General features: G+C 40.2%; 1 protein-coding gene across 1 annotated transcript; it reads right to left on the reverse strand.

The window, feature by feature from the left end:
- Positions 1 to 54: 54 nt before the first annotated feature.
- Positions 55 to 21,094, reverse strand: LOC132954515 (zinc finger protein 850-like). Its single transcript, XM_061027088.1, has 17 exons — positions 20,929 to 21,094; positions 19,868 to 20,042; positions 19,281 to 19,741; positions 18,713 to 18,911; positions 18,302 to 18,354; positions 17,162 to 17,327; positions 16,976 to 17,068; positions 16,682 to 16,756; positions 16,494 to 16,580; positions 16,067 to 16,144; positions 15,403 to 15,645; positions 14,249 to 15,022; positions 6,078 to 6,197; positions 4,778 to 5,727; positions 4,223 to 4,406; positions 3,189 to 3,317; positions 55 to 1,656 (listed from the first exon to the last, which is right to left on the reverse strand). Exons 1-17 carry the CDS (start codon positions 20,935 to 20,937, stop codon positions 956 to 958), a joined length of 4,497 nt encoding a protein of 1,498 aa, XP_060883071.1. The 5' UTR covers positions 20,938 to 21,094; the 3' UTR covers positions 55 to 955.
- Between the last annotated feature and the right edge of the window lie 1,292 nt (positions 21,095 to 22,386).

Genomic DNA, 22,386 nt, shown 5'->3' on the forward strand with positions numbered 1-22,386 from the left:
TGCATCTTATATTATAAGCATAATCTCCTCAATCATTAATCCACAAGCATAATATTCCTCAGTACTTTCACTTTAATTGTTCAATAAAACATGTCCCATACATTATATAGAGGCAGTGCAGGGTGAAATTAACCTCCTACATAGCATCATAGCAATGCTTTTTGCATCACAGCCTCAGGAGAATGTTTCCTTTATTCACAATGTTAACCTGGCCTTTAAGAGTCATACAAACCAGGTGAGCCTGATGATGCATGATTTGGTTATTTAAAAACTGCTACACAAAAACAGAGACGCACAAACTATTCACCACTAAGGCAAAATGGTTTAGGCAAAAAAGATGAAGATCATGATCCCACTGCCTCATTCCTGATTCAATTCTTTCATTTTAGTTCCTGTAATACCAACAATGAAATCTAGTTTCATCTCATTCATACACTGCTCATTTGCCCCGAAGACCTCTGATAGAAAAACATATTTCATTTCCACATATATATGATTAGCTTGAATGAGAATTACAGCATGACAATTTGAAATCAAAGACCTTAAATAATGTACTTCTTCTATCATAAATACTCATGTGAGTGTGAAACTAATGTAGTTAAGAGTAATAAATGAGAGTACATAGGACGTCTAAAATGTATCATCTAGACAGTTTCCAACATTTTACAAAAATTGTGTGTTGTAAATATTTGTTTGGTCATTTTGTCTGAGACTGTGTTGTAAGTTGCAGAAGCCCATCCTATATTGTGTCTGTTTATTCTTTTTTATGCCAACTATCTAGGAGTTAAATATTTTTGCTGTAACACTTTTTTCAACCATCATGTTAAGGTTTATCTGGTATCTTCACAGAGAGGTAGTCCCTTACTTTTCCTTCTAACAGTTCATGTTTAACTGCCAATAACGTTGTATTGAAATAATACTACTGGTCCATATGTTCATGGTTTGTATAAATACATTATAAGTCGTTTTTGTCTGTTATACACATATTAATAGGAGAGTTATCGTCGCTCTGTGAGGAATCCTCATTTTCAACAATGAATGTAGACTCCTCCTCAGTCTGATTCAGATCATGTTTTCGTCTGTGAAGCCGCAGGCTCTGCGAGCGGCTGAAGCCTCTCCCACAGATGTCACAGCCATATGGCCTCTCTCCGGTGTGGAGCCTGAAGTGGTTCTTAAGGCTTGAAGCTCGTGTGAAACTCTTGTCACACTCGGGACAGTCAAACTTTTCCCCGTAGTGGATTTTCTCGTGTTCCCGCAAGCGTCCTGATTGGTTGAAGCTCCTGTCGCACACAGAGCAGTGGTACGGTCTTTCTCCCGTGTGCGTGAGCCGGTGTCTGTTCATGGCCCCCGAGTGGGCGAAGCTCTTACCGCAGTCGGGGCAGGAGAACGGTTTCTCTCCGGTGTGGACTTTCTGGTGACCTTTAAGCTGGCCTTTCTGGGTGAACTGTTTCCCACACAAATTGCATTGGTAAGGTTTCTCTCCCGAATGAATTCTCATGTGGATCTGAAGAGCGGACATTTTGTGACAGTCTCTTCCACAGAGCCCGCAGCAGTAAGAGCTCTTTTTCACATTGTTGTTTGACTGCTCGTGCACCGGCGAGGCTGGAGGACTGTCTCCTTTACTGTCAGGGGCACTATCAGGAACCTTCTGAAACTCTGTGGAAACATTAAATAAAGTAAAGTAACAATTCAGCAAAAAACTCATCTTATAATTTTTGCTGTGAAACCACAGCTCACTGGGGCATCCTTTAACAAAAAGACTGAAATGAGCCGGTGCTGGTTTTGCTCAGTAAGTAGAGCAGGAACCCCTTGTGCAGAGGCTTTTATCCAACCCTCAGCCCCTTGCTGCATTTCATCCCGACTATTTTATTGTAATATTTATTAATATATTGAAAAAAATATATAAAATAATCTAAAAGATGAGGAAATTATATCAATTCTTAAAAAAAAACAATCCGATGATCAACCTTCAAGTCATTTGTAAACTGTGTAAGCTTAAAGGAAGGTTGCATTGAGATGAGCATAGTCAACAGCCTATCGAGGCTCATGTAGGAGCTAGCTTCAAGGCTAATGCTAGTGCTGATGCTAGCTCACTTGTGCCAGCACTTTGGGTGGTGCTTAATGAAACTACAGCTAACTTCTCTTAAGGTGGAGCTTACATCATTTGAGCTACATGAAAGCCCTCACCTCATTTTGAATAGGCAGCTGTCCCAAACTTCCACACATAAATATTTGTTTAACACACCTTTTTTCTAGAGCCCAACTGATTCATCGGCCAGTCGATAAAATCGGCTGATATAAGCAAATCAAGTGACTATTAGTATAGGCTTATATTATCACAGATATTACTAGATTTATTCACCAGTCCGATGGTGGAGGCTTGGACTTTAGGGGTGAAACGTGCTTAGGCACAATACGGATTGCCAGTGTGACCGCACCTAATCTATCTCAACATCAATATCGCCCCAAAAATCCTATATTGGTCACGTCCCACTTTTCTTTCATTACTTCAGTTCCCCGTTCCACAAACCCTGACCCAGACTTGACTTGACTTCAAAAACACTTATTAATTTATCACAGATGTTGTAATTCTTTTGTATAGATAAAAAGGTAAACATGCACAGAAGTGTATTGGATTCACATGCAAAAAAGATGGGATCTGTTTTTCTCTGAATTAATTACATATTTATCTCAGAATAACAAGTTACTTTTTTATGAATTAAAGAGATACCGGTACCTAACAATCCCAACAGAAGCTTTAATTATGACCACTTAAAGGGACAGATTCCCAGACTGTTCAGTTGAAACCAGTTTAATGTTGCTTTAGGTTGGAAACATGGGGAGATACTCGTGTCTTTATGTAGCATAGATTATATTGTTATTAGTTTCAAATCGATAATTCCAATGCTGTGTTGCAAATAAAAAACATTATGTGTCAGAAAAACCTAGCTTTGTGGATGAAGGCTCTGCATACCAGAAAAAAATAGAGGAGTTACAACTTTTCTCTTTTCTCACACCATGTAGGGAAACACAGAGCTGAACTGAAATCCATTCGGAAGAAGCTGTTTTAATCCAGATATTCAAAGAACAAGGTCACAGTAAATTACCGTAGTAAAGAACAACAGAAGTTATTATTATCCTTGACGTGTTCAGTGATATTTGCCCTCCGTGTAAACTAAATCTCTTACCGTTTACAGGTTCCTCTTCCTCCTGCTTTACTGTTATCTTGATGTCTATGTTGCTTTGATGCTGCTCTTCATTTTTCTCCTGAATGACGCAATCTTTACTAACAGACATCTGGTCAGGAGCTTCTACTGCTGAAGGAAACATGTGAAAATGCTGATGAATATTAAAGTCATTATCAAATACAGTAATGTTTCTTTCAATATAGAAGGGAGGTCGGCACTCTTTTGCCCCTCTCCGGTGGCTTTGCCAAAAAAGAAACGTTTTTACTTTTATTGTTGTTTCAAAGTTTTTTGCATACTATTTTATAATCCAGGTCCAGGGCTGACTCAAGATAAAGCTGAGTGCACAGATCTGGAGTGTGTAGCCTTTTGCAAAGCTTCTTGAGATAACAGCTGTTATGAATTGGCGCTATACAAATAATGATTGATTGATTTAACCCCGAAACCATTGAATATATCCCCTATATGATGTTAAATATAAACTTGTTGTCAGATTGTCAACATCCCTGCTCTACTCCACTCCCTCTCTCTCAAGTCGCTTGACCAATCACGCCCTCCACTCTGCCCAACTCTGATAACAGCAGGTGGTATGACAGAGCGCTCAGGTACAGAAGTTTGCCTCTGTAGTGGCTCATCATTTTTAAAGATACGATTATTGTTTTAAAATATGATGCAGAACGTTTCTCTACATCAAGATGGTTGGTTCTGTTGTTTAATAAATAGCAAGCCTATAAATGTCTGATCCCACTGCATCCCTGTATGTTATACACACAGAGCAGCGTGTGCTGGAGGAAAATTAAAACACTCAAGAGTTGTTGCATGTAATGTGGTAAAAATATCAATGACTGGTCATTTAGATCCTTTAGTCATATGCTTGGGCTTAGAGAGGCTGCATAAACTTCATTGACAGGTTCAAATATGTTTTACGGCTCCAGGCGGATTTTTAGGGGGGGAGAGCGGGCTAAGGGCTAAAATGGCTCTTTGATGGAAAAGATTGCCGACCCCTGATAAAGAATATACAAAGTAGAGTCTCATACCACACAAAGGCTCCTCTTCTTCCTCCTCTTTTACTATAACATTCATAGGTGGACTGGAGGTCACATCGTCTGGTTGGTCTTCTGGTTCTGTCAGGTCATTTTCACACTGATCCTCTGAATCACAGTTAGGACCCTCTGATGAATGAGGCTCGAGCACACAGGACAAAGTCTGATTGTCAGACACCTTAACAACAAAGAAAGGAGAGGTTCAAATTGAGGCAGGTATAAGGACATTGAAAAGAAGAAGGTGGCATGAGGTGACACAGTTCTCCAAATCATGTGGATTCAATTCCTCATTTCATCTTGAAGTCACAAATCAACATCAATTTCATATTCAAATGTTGCTTTTCTAAAAAAAAAAAAAAGCCTTGTTTTCTTGTGACTTTCACATGTTCTGGATTTGATATGTGCCCTAAATGTTTAATGTATCTGTCAGTGCATATTATAAACATTAAAGCAAATGTGCTAGAATTTGCTAAAAGGCTTTTTTTCAACGAACTAAAGCAGTAAGAAAAAAATGGATTCTACTTAAGTGCATCTGTGTGCTGTCACTACCTCAGAGTTGTTTTGATTATCCTGCTGGGACGACACCCTGACTTCATCTTGCACTTGGTCTGAGACGGCATCTGTAACCGATCCATTCTTGTTCTGTGTACACGATCTTTTGTGGTTTCTCAGAGTTCCTGCAAGTGAGAAGTGCCTCCCACAGTCTGCACAGGTGTACGGCTTCTCCCCTGTGTGAATCCTGGTGTGCCTCCGAAGCTCTCCTGGGGCAACAAAAGACTTATCGCACTGCGTGCAGCTGTACGGCTTTTCTCCAGTGTGAGTCCGCATGTGCGTAGTCAGGGTCCACTGCTGAGCAAAAGTCTTCCCACAGTCGGTGCAGTGGTAGGGCGTAATACCCGTGTGGAGACGCTCGTGCCTCACAAGCGTTCCCGACAAGGCGAACCGTTTGTCACAGAAAGAGCACTGATAGGGCCTCTCTCCTGTGTGAGTCCTCTGATGATCTCTGAGCTCCGCGGCTGAGTTACAGCTTTTTTCACAGTCCGAACATGGAAACTTCTTCCTCACAAAGCCGGCTACAACCTCACAGTGCATCGCCTCCAAGTGGGTTTTCAGATGCCAGTGTCGAGAAAAGCTCTTCAGACAGATGGAGCAGTGATACGGCCTCTCGCCTGTGTGTGTCCGCCGGTGCAGCCTCAGCTCCCCCTGACTGGCAAACCTTTTCTCACAGAAAGTGCATGGGAACGGCTTCTCGCCAGTATGGACCCTTTCATGTATCATGAGCAGCCCTTTCTCAGGAAATCTCTTCTCACACATGGAGCAGGGGAAAGGCCTCTCTCCCGAGTGAGTGCGTAGGTGGCGCTGTAGTTTCGAAGCATAAGGGAAGTCTTTTCCACACACTGAGCAGCTGTGAAGAGATGGGGGTTTTTCATTCTCCCTCTGAACAGCCGTCTTTGTTGGAGCCTCTGCAGGTAGCATGCCTGGGATAGCTTTATCATCTCCTGTGCAAGCAGAAAGATATCAAGGTGTATTATTTAGGAAAAACAAAGGGTGAAAGAAAGATATTTAAACAGTCAATACTTAAAACACAATCAGCAGTGGTCAGAAACACATCAGAATCCATGTAATGATGTCAGAATGATAATGCTTTTCTGCCATGAAACATTCAGGCTTACGACTTTTTCAAAGAGTTTGTTATCTCACGGGTAGACAAGCAAAGCAATTCAAGATTAAAAATCATTTTCAGCAGGCAAAAGAAACTCTTATTGAGACTGAATATTGACCAATAACCTACAGAGCGCATGACTTTTTTCTGTTAACCCGTGTATACGTTACAAATGTATTTACTTACCGAGATCTGAGAAATCCACTTCTTCTCCATCAGAGTTAATCAGACCTCCGATTTCTTGCTGACTTTCCTCAGCAAGAATCACGGCTGGTCCAAAGTCGTCTGTTTTTTCCGAGCCCATCTCTCAAACAAGCAGCCTTGAGGAGGTACATAATCAAGTCAGTAAACAGGCTTTCAAATAACAGTGTATTATATCTACACACAGCTAAACATGGCCGAAACTTCACAGCTGTGGTAGACATTCATCTTACATTTGACAAGCTTAAAAAAAGATCATTAATCCATGGGGGCTTATTTAGTCTTGCACTGACTCGTAGAGTACAGTAATTCATAATAATTAAGTGGCATCATTACTTTACTAAGAGCAAACCAAAGCTGTTCTGTGCTTGTGAAGTGTTTCAGACTTCATTTGATGTTTTAATACTTTTAAACACCAGTCACAGTAAAAGTAAGAAAAGTGGTTTTAATCAAACCAATAGGATATGTCTGCTCATTTTAGTTTTAATAGTCTGGACTTAAAGTCAATTTGGTAGTATTATCAAATTGGCCACTAACTTGAGTAGCTAAATCAATCACAAGATCTCAATATAAACGTACAAACACACTTCTGCAAACAATGATTCAACTTAATTAGTCGAGAGTCATAGTGATGTGTTACTTGTGAAATTGACAGATGCATAGTGAACTGACTCAGGATACATGTGCCAATATTAGTCTTAATACATTAAGGGCTATTATTCACCAATGTATCGATGTCTACCTAGATAAGGGCTGTTACGCGGGCTGGTAAACTCAGATGAATGACTGTGTATTTAAATAAAGACTTTTTCGAGTGTTATGAAGCCAACAAAAGAAAAAAATCCCTTATTCCTTAGTCTATCCCAGATTCCTACATGGGGTTCTTCTGGTGAGGGGTTCAAGCGAGCAATTCAAAATATGACACAGACGAATTGTACAAATGTTTCAGCTTAAAATGAGTCCCAAATTATATAAAGACAATCAAATGGGCTTTGTCTCACACATGGCTCTGATAAATTACTTATAATGCAGTGAGGACTTTTAAAGAGCAGCACCACATCTAAACGGGGGTAGTACTCTTCTGGGTTGGGGGGGTTGCTGGATGCGAAACAGTACCTCCACCCTGGAAGACATCGATTGTCCTGGTCAAGGACACTAGAGCAGGGGGGGAATGCTTTATTGTGACAGGGGTTTGAATTCAGCAGAGCCCCATGGACATAAACGAATAAGCTACACGACATGTATAGTGTTTTATTTACTGGGATTTCAAAGGATTTCAATGTCAAGGAAGGCACTGGGAGAGTCGGGGTTACCTCTAATCGGCCATCTGAACAGAAGCTTTTTACATTAAATGAAATATTACATTAAACTGTGATTTAAGTGAGGCAGCAGCCTTGTTGACTAACCTGTTGGTATCTATAATTTAATGCAAGTGAAGTGACCAGTGTACGTCCTCTGAATGAGGTGTCTCTGGATCGTGAAGGAGGAGGTGACCAGCAGCTCAGGGCTCTGGTCAATGGCCACCTCTGCCTTTAAGGAAACTCTTATTAGCCAGCTAGCCTCTAACATGGCGTTCACTAGCTTTTCTAATCTTAGCGATTCACGAACAATACGCGTCCCCCCAAAGCCAAAGCCGCTAGTCATACACAACACATAACATCCACTGTAGACTCGAGTGCAACGTGATACCAACACAGCATTTCTACCCGCAGATTCCCTGCTCGCTAACTTCGCTAGCTAAACGTTTTAACATCAGACAATAGACATTTTGACCAACCTCTGCAAAGATTTTTCCCTCAGGAAAGAAAAGTGGTCGCTCGACAGAAGTTTAATGACACGACTTCGTGCTTTTTCTATTTCTCTCTCATTCTCATGCTCATTGTGTTAAAACAGTGTGTCAAATTAATGCCGACTAACTAAAATGACTTCAGGTATATCGGCGTTTTGGTGCTGATGATAACCGCTCTAGCTTTAGCTGTTAGCAATTCACAGGAACGATGGTACTTCCGGCTGGATTTTCAAAATAATATCAAAATCCCTCTCAAGAGAACGGGTTTTTTTTTTTAACACATACAGCTCCGGAGAGAATACCAAACCACTGCAAAAATATATTTGTTCTCTGTTTCTACGATTAATAGGTTTTTGTTGAACACAAAATCAAAAAATATATAATAATAATAATAATAATAATAATAATACATTTAATTTGTAACGCACTTTACATTTTTGCAAAAAAAAAATCTCAAAGTGCTACAGGAAGAAAAAAAATGTGGGTTTTTAGGGCCCTTTTAAGAGCCTCAGCAGACTGTGGGGCCCTCAGCTGCTCGGAGAGAGCGTTCCACAGACTGGGAGCAGAGGAGCAGAAGGCCCGGTCACCCATGCTAAGCTATTGATTGTATACAATATTCCTCTCCCTTCCTTCCCAAACTCAGAATAATAATGAAAAACATGATTCTCGTTTAGGTATTTTTTAATTTTTTTTATTTAACCAGGTAATTAACCCATTGAGATCAAGATCTCTTTCACAAGGTTGACCTGGCCATGAGCGAAGCAGCATAGTCATAGTAAACATTACATGATAAAGAGACAGTTTAACAATGTTAAAATTCACTTAGCAGACACTTTTATCCAAAGCCATGTACATCAGAGAGTAAGTACCACACTAATCATTCATACATCGCCACTGAAGCAATGCAGGGTGTCTTGCCCAAGGACACATCAGACATGTTGCTCAGCTGGGGATCAAACCGACAACTCTACCAACTGAGCCACAGCCGCCCAGTTTACAAACAATAAGATAAAACCTAAATTACAATGTGCAAATTAGTTCACAGATAAAGTGCAGTCGTGGTCACTGTATTTTATTTGCAGAAAATAACAGTTAACTTTAAAATTAGTTAAACAACTACTTCTGTGCACATATGTAGGCTATATGTTGAAAAAGCAAATTAAATCACTTGTTTATTTGAAATAAACACAAGACACTTGTGCTCTCATGAATGGAAAGCACAGTGAAGACACCTGCCATCACTATTATTGATTGTTGGAAAAGGAGTGGGTAGAAGTGTGAATTTATAATCCCACCCCCTCTCCATTAATGCCAATATTCCCTCCTGATAAATTACATAACCTACTTTATGGCCCTTAGTTACCACAACAAACAAAGCAGTGTTGCCATCTTCACCGACCCAGGCCCCGATAATGCAAGCTAGCCAGGTAGTGACAAAGCCCATACAGCATGGCCCCTTCTGGCCCCCACAACTCAACTGTGTAGACTGATGAGCAGCCACAGCCAGGACATCCCAGAGGTTGTCAAGTGGGAACGTCCCTTAACAGGTGTTTTGTCCACAATACCTCTGGGAGGCTGGACAGTGAGCTCTAGTGTCCACCCCTGTCTATGCTAGCCCTTACAACTTAGCATACCCACACACAGAACTAATATATCTTACCCACTCTACCACATGGCCATTACAGCTCAAACAGCATCAACAAACACAGGCTCCAGGTAGTGACAAGGCAAATAAGCTACTACCAACTGGCCCCTGATGGACCCCACAAACAAAACGCAACTAATTCTGGTGCCAACACGTGAAAAATAATGGATAAGAATAAGATAAGAAAAAATACTGTAGAAAGATACAGAGACAAGTCTGAGAGACATCTTAGAAAGAGGGAGGGGGAAGCAGAGCTAGTCGGTGCCCTTATGGGGCACTCACCCCGCTGGCTGGCACTCTAAAGAAGTCAAAAGCTATCTATCAGGCTGTACGGTACTGTACAAAATGCATGTGCTAGATCTAAATATACAACGTTTAAATCCCTTATCTCTATCTTAGCCACTTGAATCTGGTGCCAGATCATAGTACGTTTTAAGCACCGGGATTCCTGCTTTCTGCACTGTGGTATCTATGAATCTATTATTTTGTAAGTAGTCTGCTAGCCTCTTTGCCACTTTACTAAAGAACATCTTTCCTTCTACATTCAAGAAGGAAATATTCCAAAACTGGCTTAACCCTGGGGACTCTTTCTCCTAGGGAATAAGGACTCCCCCTGCTCTACACCAAGCTATATGTACCACTTGCTTATCCCACACTATTCTTATTACTCCCAAAAATAATCTAAGTACATCTGGAGCAATTATTTAAACCCGGTAGGGGACCCCATTTAGCCCTTGGGCTGAAGAAGCCTTTGCATGCCTTACTACAGTTCAACTTCCTTCCACCATGGGAGCCTAATATTCATTGTAAACTCTATCTCTTGGTATTTCAGAAGGAAGACCTACTTTGTTGTTTATTTTTTTTAAATGTTCCTCTGCCTCTTGCTCTGACCTTGAGTTGTCCTCCCTTTTAATGGCTAAACATTCCTTTCACAAACTTATATGGATCCCTACAAAATGCTGTCCTTACTCGTTCCCTCTCCTTTCTCCTCCTCCTCAGATGTTCTACCCTTCTAAGTACTGCTAACCCACTTCTTAGCTATCCTTGAAAAAATGTTACTTCCCTCCCTTTCACTTACCGTCCCCTTTCTCCACTGCTTTCTTAACTGTCTCCTCTCCTTAAATCAACAATATGTCACTCTACATCTTAAAGTAGTATTTTCAAAGTCGATCTAATAGTACAACAACTTTAAAAAGGCAGAAAAGCGTTGCCTCCATGTCCACAGATCATCCCCAGTCACCTGCTTATAGCACTATAAGTTCAGCATCGGGCCGTGGTTCTCTCGCAAGAAGCGTGTATGGCTGAGGCAAAGAGACAGAACAGGATGGCGACGTATGAAGCTAAGAAGAGAAAAAGAGAGAGTGACGGAACAATAAGTCGAGATTTCACCCCTGCAGATATTATTTAGAACAGATTGTGATGTATAACGTATAACCTGCGGTGTCATCGTACCCAATGTCTCAGGATCGCATTGAAATAAATAAATCCATGTTACACCAAAACTTTGTTCTACAATGGTATGTAGCAGAGTTATATTTGAGAAGAAATCAGTAAAATGACTGTACCTTATCGGTCGACATGGGTCTTTGGCTTCTGGTCTTTAAACAAATGCAGCTTGTAGTGAAAGGGGATACGTGGGGGAGGCATAACAGCACTGTGGGTTTTACAACAGTGCAGTTTCACTCAGTGACCTTGAGTCAGCACCAAAGGGCACACAACTGAATTCCTACATATTGTGGCTTTAACTAATTTCTCTAATTCTTTCTGCCGTCTATAGTCCTACCTGGCTGCCCACTCACCACCTTCTTTCTATGATTAACTCCAAACCTGTCAGCACCATAGGCATAAATAATGTGTCCCATCTACTCTGACTTGTTTATTGCTGTTCCTTTAAGCCCATAGAACATCAGTATCCCTGATCACTGGCTCCCATTATTTCATTTCATTTGCCCTAGGGCATTAAACTCTTGCTTTTTGCCTACAGTTTCTCTCGCTGCCTAGTGGGTTGGCCTAAGAATCATCTACATCCTTTCCTACCAAGCTATCCCCTTGACAGGGTTACTGATATCCTGTGAACTGTGGTTTTGTCACTCGACAGACTTTTTAAGAAGTAGTGATCAATGATGGGACTCTGCTTGCCTTCTAGGAAGTGAACTGGCACCTCTCCAGCAACCAGACCAATTACCAGACTTGCTCCGCACCGGAATTGAACCATCGAGACCTTCTGGTTACAAACAAAGTCCCTATACAGACTGAGCTACTGCCACTTCTTCTTTCCCTGATGCGTTCTAAGGACGCACTCACACTAGACAATCCGTACCATGCCTAAACACGCTTCACCCCTAAAGTCCAGTTCGTTTGACTAGTGTGAGTGCTATGATCCATGCACGGTACACTTCCTTGGCCCTGGCAAGCTTGGAAGAGGTGTGCTTTGGCACGGTACAGTTCATGCAGGAGCACAATCACATACGAAAAATATGAATTCCTTTATTTAATCTAGTGTTGATAGACATTTTCATAAATAATGAAGACAGAATTTTGATTATAATTTTAAAGTCAAATAGGCCTATTATGTAAAATACACTTTACCATGTTTTTCTAAGACTAATATGTGTCTCTAGTGTGTCTACAAACCCCCCAAACATGAGAAAAGTCCATCCTCTCCATCTTCCACCTGCTCCACTTTTGTGTGCTCAAACAGGCCATTTGGAGATTTTCCTTTCATGACATCACAAAGGGCAGTAACCCCTCCCACAGGTGGGGTGACACCCTCCCTGTTAGATGTTTGTATACCTTCTGAGTCTGCATTCTCACCGTAAACAATAGGGCTTGGTGCAAGAATGCCAGAGCCACCCAAGCCCTTCCAGAGAAGGGCACGTTCTGAGCAGGGCTAATAGAGGGGTTTATAGGCATGATGATATACAGGATCAGAGTGGATATATTACAAGAAACTTTACAGACATTTTTTGGGGACCTCTGAGACTTATTTAAACTGGTTGAAGAGGAGGATAATATGTGTCATTTCAGGTTATTGAGCTGTTTAACCTACTTGAATATCTTCAGAAAGAAAATCCTACTCAGATTGGGGCCAAGTTGTTATGGGGTTGAACTCAAAACAACCCTTTGCGAGAAAGAATAGTTTTCTTTTAGGTTTTTTTTAAGATTTATTTTTGGGCTTTTTGTGCCTTTAAAGGCTTTCTATGCGACTTTTCAAACTTAAATGTAATAGAAATCAAGTATATCCTCTGAAAATAACTCTCTGAGTAGTGACTGTCTACAATGGGTGTAACACCCGAGTCCCACTGTCTGTGATACTTTCTGAGTTTTCTGAGTCCTATCTTCAGTTTGTTTACATTGCTCGGACGGCCGGCCGACTCATCCCCTTGCGTATAAAAGTTGTTTAATTGAGGGACTATAGAAAAGAAGAATAACATACTGTATTCACTGCTTAACTGTGTTTCTAGATCACGGTAATTTCGGGTAAATTTACATGCAGTGTGAAGATACGAGCATAATAAAGATCGCTAGCATTAGCATGCTAACACAACAATGCAGCGCAAGTTGTTTTGGTTTCATGCTGGTGCTCAAGGGCGACATCTGCTGGATCAAAAAATCACATATAAAGCCTTTAATGGAGCGATAGGACAGTGGACAGAGTCGGAAATCAGGGAGCGAGAGTAGAGAATGACATGCGGGAAAAGGAGCCACAGGTTGGATTCGAGCCTGGGCCGCCCACCTGGAGGACCAAGACCTCCACACACGGGGCGCGCCCACCAACCACTGCGCCACCAGCACCCCAGCTATCAGATGTAAAATAAAGAATATATAATCACTTCAGACTTGGCAAACCCCAAAAGGCATTGAGAGAGAAATACCAGTCCACTGAAATAAAATTTAATATTCTCCACAGATGTCTGACACGATGTCTGTTTGTGAGAAAAGATTTACCCATAAGTCTAGTTTGACATATCACATGGTAATTGACTAGTAAATGGACTTAAGCTTTTACACCCCATGTCACACCAACCCATTCACACACTGAAGTGAAAATGTTTTCTGAAGTATTCCTTATCTATATCAGCTATAGACTGTTTATGCATTGAAAGACTACAGTGGATGATATAGTAGTTTCTTATATTAACATTTAACCAGTGTTGTACTGAACTCATTCATCTTGCATAAGTAAAAAAATTAAGAGTATTTGATTTTACCAAGATTTTGGATGCATTTTTTCATAGAAATAAGTAACATGGATATCTACTGTGTCTGAGGCAAGTCAAAAACATAGACTCAGCCGATTCCTTCATGCTTCATAATGTAAGGATACATTATTTAAAATGTAGACAAAAACACAGACATTTTCTGAAAAAATTCTGTATTCCATCACGGTGGATTTTAAAATAACAATGATATAGTGCATCATTTTTAACATAAAATATAAGTATTTGGCATGCAGGATACAAAGGCACTGAAATTGTACAGATGGGCTACTACAGAAGAGTTAACATAAAACACAGGTACAAAACAGGAATACAAGAAAGACAACACAGTTAGCGTCCAAATTATTCTTGGCGATCGCCCACACAGACTCTGTAGCACACATTTTCAGACACATAATCGTCTTTTCTGTTGGTGGAAGGAATGAAGGGAAGAAGAGCAGAAAAAAAGTGCATTTCAATATGGTTAACAACATAAGAATGTATCAATAGATCAGCTGTCAGATGTCCAGTCTGGCCTCCTGTTTCGGTCTCCCGAGCTGTCTGGTCGGACCGATGCGTCGCCCAGCATGTGTGCGCTGATGCTGCCGCAGACCCTGGCGGTAGATGAAGCTCTTCCCACACTCTCCGCACTCGTAGGGTCTCTCTCCGGTGTGCAGCCTGTGGTGAACCTTGAGTTCCTCTGCTCTGGAGTATCCTTTCCCACAGACACTACAAATGAAAGGCCTGTCTTTAATGTGGGTCTGGTAATGTGCTGTTAGGTACGAGTTTATTCGAAACGACTTCCCGCAGATGGCACAAGCGTACGGCCTCTCCCCGGAGTGCTGCATCTCATGGAGCTTGAGGGAGGAAGCTGTATGGAAACCTCTCCCACACTGGGAGCAAAGGAACGGTTTCTCTCCAGTATGGATACGCTGATGGACTTGTATGTAGCTCTCATTAATGAACCTCTTACCACAGTCCGGACATGAGTAGCGCTTCTCCTTGATATGGGTGTTCATATGTTCTTCCAGCTTTTCTTTGTCACTGAACTGAATACCACAGCGGCGGCAGAAGAGAAGCTGTGAAGTGTTTTGCTCGGCTGCGTCTGGTTCACCAGCTGTGTGTTCAGTAATGTGATGTGCTTGTAAAGCCGACTGACTCTCACACTCTTTTCCACATTCAAGGCAACGGAGGGACAATCTGATCCTGGACTCTCCAGGCAGAGACTTCAAGTATTCAGAGAGTTCTGACGCTATGGGGTCCATCTCAGCATCAAAATCCAAATCACCCTTACGACCTGCACAGAGGCAAAAAAAAAGAAGAAGAGAAAGATCATGTTAACTCACTAAGTATTACATTCTTTGTGTGGTTCGTTTGACTTAATTTAAAGATCCTGTGAGGAGTTTGAATAAACAATGAAGTTAACAGAGATGAATCTTTAAGACTCACATAATCAAACGAGAAACCAGATATTAATTTTATATTGTAATATTTGATGCCTGTAACAGCTTCAATGGGGTATCAATCAATATTTTTTGTATAGTACCAATTAAGCTAGGTAAGCTCAATGTGCTTTCATTGATGAAACCATTTTATATTTGTATTGTTACAAAAATATATATGTTTTGAGGGTTTAAGTGCCCTAGGAGAGAACTGTGAAGTAGAACCCAGTCTTACCTAAGTGGATTTTGTAGTGGGTTTTGAGATTTCCCTTCTGATTGAAGCCCCGCCCACAGATGGAGCAGTTGTACGGTTTCTCTCCTGTGTGGATCAGCTCGTGTCGCTCTAGTTTGTAGGCGTGAGGGAATTCTTTGCCACAAACTGAGCAGTGGTACTCTATCTTCTCTTTGGGCTTCTTCAGAAGCTCGGGAGGTATTTCTACTGGATATTGAATCATCTTTCGGCCAGGGCGCTTCTTCCCTATGAAGGGAATAAGAGTGTGAAAGAAAGTTTTCTGAATGCTTTTTTAAAAGAGTTTCATTCTGATTCTAGTTTAATACCTGATCTGCCGCTGCTCTTTATGTAAACGACAATCAAAGAGACTGTATGTACTGTTCTATTATTTGTCTTCTTTGTTTTAATGAGATCTTTGGATGAAATTGGAAGAAATCCAACAGAGGGTTGAATTAAAATCCCAACTCCTCATAAATCCATCATAAATCATTGCAGCATTTACTGAAGTGCAGGCAGCTACAGAGCCAGTATTTGGACTTTTAATAGCTCTTAAGTAACATATTAAAACAGTGGTGACATTGAGCTAACCTTGTTCTAACATGCTATTAGCTGCAGCTTCCCTACCATGCTGCTGAAACACTCTGGTGGAACATTTATGTGCTCTTACCGGTAGAACCTTGTGTTTTCTCCCCCTCTTCTTTAATAGATGCGTTTGTATCTTTCCTTCTTTTGTATGGTCGTTTTGCTGAAAAAAAAAGCAAAAAGAAAAGAGTCTAAAATAACATGTATTGTTTTTAACCAAAATGAGTGGGTATTACTTAACCAGGCTACACAGTACAAGACAACGATAACAGAAAGGTGAGGGATGTATGTGTGGCAATTTTATTAAAGTAAGTGAGTAAAGTTTATTTTGATTTATGAACTGTGTGTATACAGTGTCACTTTGTCACTCCACTGTGCAATATTCAAATCTCTATGTAGGCCAATTTGTCTGATCTGTCTCTACTAACATGCTGTGAACCACAATCAATGAGCAGAACTGGACAAAATCAAAAGGAAACATTACCTCTGAAAAGAACTCATTGTTATCTTACCAGAAACTCTGCGGACAGTTTTTGAGTCAAACTCTTCTGGTTCCTCTATGATAGGAGCATTTCTCTTTCCACGGGTGCGCCTTAACACTGTAACATAAGAAGAGGGATTCAAAATAAACAACAAAAAAAAAAAAAACACAACATAAACATGGATAAACATGCATTCAATCACCGTGAGGAACACTTACTTCCTGGCTCTGCCTCCAGCTCTGCCACAGACAACAAAGGAACTTCAGAACTCCTTCGCCTGCCTCGTCTTTTGGCTTTTGGGGGGGGAGCAGAAAATGATACCATATGGAAAGAAACACAGAATATAAAGCACCATTAATATATTAATATATAAAGCAATTTAAAGTGCTTTACAGAGTTAAAAACAGAACATCGAAAACATACAAATGAATATAAATTAAAAATTCAAATAAAACAAATCCTCCACACATACCACTGAAACCAACATTTGACAAGTAAATCATAATTCTCACTGGGAGTTGGAAGAACTTCTTCCTGCGCGTCAGCGCCATCCAGTGACACCACTTTGATTTCTGCAGCCGTCTTCTTCCTTCTTGTTCTCTTTCCTGATAATATTGTTCAAAAGACAACATTGGAACTGAGTCAGGACTATGATTTAACAACTGTTTGAATTTTTTTTCCATTTGATTCGTATTTACCACGATATAAGGTCGAGGCAGGCGCCATCTTTACTACTCTTTCTTTTTCCTCCCCTTCATCCCTCTCTTCATCCTCCCCCACAGACACAACTTCCATGATGAGCGTTGGACTACTGCTGTCTCTCTGGCTTTGGCCTTGCAGCTGACACTGAGACAGGAAGACACCCTGTGATGATTATCATTAAAAACCATTAGAAACTTAATGCCCAGACCCCTGCTGGATAAATGCTGACAGAGCAGGAATACATGCATTTTTGTATTCACACTTATAGGATGTGTTTTCAAACGTTTGAGGGGCAGTTAAAGGATAATTTTTCACATCATCTGTTGCAGCTTTAACTAACACTTCAAAGAGCTGATCACTCTCTTCCAGGACTCTCCTCCAGCAACTAGTGTCATTTTTAAAAGACCCTAACCATTGAGTAACTTTGCACGTTTTTTTTTACTGTGGACGACAAATCAGGACATTATAATAAATTGAATAAATTAAGTGCCAGATTTATTAACAAAAAAACATTTGGTTCTCCTGCCTAAGTTTCAGCAAAGGCGTTGCCTCCATGTACCAGGAAACATCGCTTGAGCAGCTGCTGCCTTGGCCTTGCTTCACTGCATTCCTTCGGCCAGATAAATACTAAATAGGCCTGAATATCCGAGACAGCCAAAGCACTTCAAAATGTATCCTCATTCTTAACATCTTCTGCTCTCATATTTTAAGCTTCTATTTTTTTAATGCATAGACAGAGATTAGAAATAAAAGCTGAAATAGTCTGTAGTTCTTCTTGCTAACCAACAACATCATATGACATGTCTGGAAGCTGGAGGAAAAACAGACTGTGACTCTAGAGACACAGAGAACTTAGTCAATAATTGCAGGCTTTTTTAGACTACACTTAATTTAGATTTAAAGAGGTACGGTTGAAATCAGTAGAAAATCCCTTTAAAGGTGACATTTATCAGTTTCTCATTATTTGAACCCTTCTTCATCCCTATACTAAGCTGTGATTCTGGCAGGATTTTATTATAATTAAGTTAATTACTTACTTTATATGCAATCAGAGGTTAAAGGAGGCTTAAAGAAGATAAAGTCAACATTCTTCTTTGTAGTGTAAGACTAATGAATTATGTGTTAAGACAAATTACCTTGCTTGGCCGAAGGCTTTCTGTGCAGTCGGAGCCCCGGTCAGGACTGTCTGCTGTAAAAATCAAAGTAATTGGCTCATGTTATGTGGAGTATTCATACAATAAATTACTGTACTCCAGATGAAAAATAAAGTCAATGTAGCTGTAAACTAAATGCATATTTTACTAGTTGAAATACGAACTGCCCATTAAACAAGAAGAAAATGACAACAGAAAACAGAAAACCAAGGCTCAATGGATTTCTCTTCAGTTTCAATGTTTTTTGTCTATTTAGAAAATTGCAAAACAAAAATATATTTTGACGCCAATTACCAGAAAATGTCTCTCGGAGGAACCACAAACAAGAGAGGTCCCCTGAGTTAACAATATGCATTGATTTGGGCTTTCTGCAAGATATTATGAATCACTTACTAGCATCCCACTCAACCACTTCTCCATCAGAGTTGATTAAACCACTAATTTCTTCATCTTGTTCCTCCTCTTGTGCCTCCCCCTCCTCCCCCTCCTCCTCCGCCTGTAGTCTAACAGTCAAATGGAGCGTTTGGTCCGCTAAGTTTGCAGATTCCCTCCTGAGTCCCTCGGACATGATGGACTCAGATCCAGCAGTGTCCTAAATACAAAGCACAGGTTAACAAAGGCATTACATTTCCGCTCCCTTTGAGAGTTAAATAACAAGTAGTGTCTAAATAAGAGTGGGCATAAATACATGTTAGTACTGCGACAGGAGAAATTTCATTGTCTCTATACATTTAGGTGGGAAAACATTATGTGCATAAAAACACATTAGCCCTCTGCCAAAATATCTCACAAGAATCAATATACAAAAGTAAATGAATGGAAAAACAATGAATCACTCTCTCATAGAGGAACCAGAAGAATTTGATTCAAAAAGTTTCAGCAGAGTTGCTGGTTAGACAACAATGACTAACGTTCAGATACAGGGCTAATGAATCTCTAGAAAAAAAAGGATTTTACATACTGTTTGGCAAGGTGCTGATTGTCTGGTTTCATGTAGTTCTGCGTCTGTTGGCAGAGATGTGCTTTTTCTCATGTCCAGGCTCTGGTTTTTAGAGTAACAATCGACCCCCGCCTGTGTTTTCTGATGGGACTTCATGTTTCTTATGTGAGTGGAGGTGGACTCTTCTACTGTGTTATTGCACTGATGCACATGTCCAGGATTCTTTCCATGTACTAAGGAAATCTTAGGTTTCTCATCGTAGTCCATGAGCATGTGTCTCTGCCACTCATCTATTGCAGAGGAGCTTTGTCCACAGACAGCAGGGCCACCAGGCTCATCCGAACATTTCTCCCCCAAATTTTCTCCTTGCTGACTCTTCTCTGTGCGTAGAATAGAGCTTTCCTTCCCACGTGCTTTCAGGTGCGGATGATAAGTGTGTGAGGAGGCATCCTTCTTTTCTCCCTCTGAGCTAAAGCTCTCATCTGTGATTAACAATACACAATACAGTGGAAAACAAAAATGTTAAAAAGTCACAAGTGACTGTCTGCATTTCAACTAGTGGATTGAGGCTGATAGTCAGTGAGTTAGTTAAGAAGAATTGCACTCACAATTTTCACTCACAGTCCAGCCATCCTCCTCCTCTTTGATTATTACTTGAATCTCTGGAGACTCGTGGTTGTACTCGAGGCCTGCGTGTCCTTTTTTTGTGTCAGGATGTTGCAAATTCTGGTCATCATAGTTTTCATTAAGACTCAGCAACAACGGATCTTGGTGGTCAGGATCCTGTTTAGAAAAAAACAAAAACAGAGAGACACTCACGCCAAACGCTAAAGAAGTGACACCACCATAAAGATCAGCTGGCCTACTACAAAACGTCACATTTCATCTGGAAGTCATAATCCTACTGACAGGCTCTCTGAATTCAGCTTATTTGTCATTCACAGCTTCAGCTTTTAAAAAGGTTAAGTTATGCCACCTTCATCACATCAGAAGCCAACAACATTCCCATTGTTACAACATGAGTGTGTTCCTATAGGTTACTAAAAGTGACCTGCAGTTCAGTCCTGTCTAATGTATGTGTCATTTTATATTAACCTAGTATACAAGGGCTCAAAACACTTCAATAATGCAAACTATTGTAGATAACTTCTGCTAGATGTATTTATTAAGTCTATTTTTTTTTTCATTTTTACAATTGCACTTACCAAACATGTATAGCAATAAGAGTCTCTGTGTTGAAAGGCTAACAAACAATTATCTTGGGCCTGTGTGCTCACGTCTAATATTTTCTTCACAAACACTTGAACACAAAAGGGCCCCCCCACCCCCCCAGGAGCGGTACTAATTCCCATAGTTAAATTCAACCCGTTACTGGACGCTTCACTAGTAAATATATAAACACACACCGCTAGCTGAGCAGCTAACAATCACAGTGTTCTGACGGTATTAGTAAGAGCTAATACTGGTGCTCAAAGGGGGTCTTAATCAATGTCACCCCAGTTTACCGAAATCTAACAAGCTAGATCTTTTAGACCAGGTTAATTAACTGTATCTGCCTAGCTAGTTAAGTGTCACAGTTTAGCTAAAATCCCAAATCCCTGCAAACGTAAACCAGCTGTACAATAAAAATAAAAAAAAGCCCAAATAGCAGCTAATTTGTCGTCGTTACCTCAAACATGGCGGGATATCGTCTCTGTGTTTAAAGGATGTCATAAGAAACTCAGGCTGAGCAGAAATATAAGCTAAGGTGAATGGTTATGGATGAGGGTAGCTGTCATGAGCTAACCCTCGGGCTCTGGCGAGGAGCTAGATGCGCTACTACCACTTCTTCCTCTTGGATTAGTTTTGTGAGGGTCTACAGCGCCACCTGCTGGACGGTACGGAACCTGCACCTCGCTCCTTTCGTGACGCCTTCAAATAAACCATTGAATGTATAAATATGCAGCCTATGAAAATAAACACAAATGGTTTCCATATGCGCCAATTTAGGCATCTTATTTTATCTTGTCATTAAGAAGAAAAGTGAACTTATTGTAGTTTTAGTGGATTTCTTAGAGGGAAAATATTATAAGAAAAAATACAAATTTAGGGGAGGTGTAAATCAAGCTGAGGGATACATATCAGCTTCTGATTCTTCTGTCAGTTCTTTTATGCATTATTTATAAATTATTAATTATGTCTCAACGTGAAACACTTACCCTACTGTGTGACCAACAACATGGATTGAGGGACAATGTCATTGTATCACAATAAAAGGGGTTAACCTATTAAAACAAACCCAAGCATAGCATGTTCAAAAGATGCATGACTAAAAGATCAATGAGTATATTGGAAAGGTCTGTACCGTCTACCAATTGATGTGAGTTATATATTTTATTTGCTGTCTCTTTTTTTGTTAGCCAGTTAACTGTATTCTTTGATTTTATTTTGGAAGCTTTGTAATTTTTCCCCAATTAACTTTGTTTGCTTTTCACCTTAACGTTTCAGGTGAAAGTTTGCCTTAAACGAACATTTTAATCAAATCAAATCAAATCAAGTTTATTTGTATAGCACATTTAAAAGCAGCTTCACCTGACCAACATGCTTTACAGGCAATGCGTAAAAGCAAGAAATACAAATAAAAACATTAATCTATACATATGCACATACATACATATATAAACACATATACATGTACATATACATAATACACACACACACACACACACAAATATATATATATGCACATACATATATACATGTAGTATACATACATATCACAAACACATACACTCATACCTACATGCACATGCATACATACAGATACATAATGTTGTGGTTTTCTGCATCTTTAACTCCTCATGAAGAAAGGATAACAGACGGGGTGGTTAGGACTCCAAATGTATCAATTACAAATAAAGGTAGGCCTAGTCAGTTTATAGAAGGAAAAATATAAGCTAGTAGGCCTAGGCCTATATCTATTATGTGATGGATTTTTCCAGGGTTTAACTGATGGTTTACTCATACTTTCAGAATGATTTTGACTTAATATTTTTTTTCAAAAAGCACAAGATGTTATCATCATTATTGGCATGCATGATGACGCCCCTTAACACTGACTTTCAGCCTAACTGTCTTAAAATACAGA

The sequence above is a fragment of the Labrus mixtus genome, chromosome 2 (assembly GCF_963584025.1).
Source record: "Labrus mixtus chromosome 2, fLabMix1.1, whole genome shotgun sequence".
NCBI lineage: Eukaryota > Metazoa > Chordata > Actinopteri > Labriformes > Labridae > Labrus > Labrus mixtus.

What these genes read in the sequence shown, in the direction of transcription:
- LOC132954515 (XM_061027088.1), bottom strand. An exon ending in CTGGACTGTGAGTGAAAATT is followed by an intron (nt 19,742 to 19,867) that starts GTGAGTGCAATT and finishes TGTTAATCACAG; the next exon opens with ATGAGAGCTTTAGCTCAGAG. An exon ending in AATCAGCACCTTGCCAAACA is followed by an intron (nt 18,912 to 19,280) that starts GTATGTAAAATC and finishes CTTTGTATTTAG; the next exon opens with GACACTGCTGGATCTGAGTC.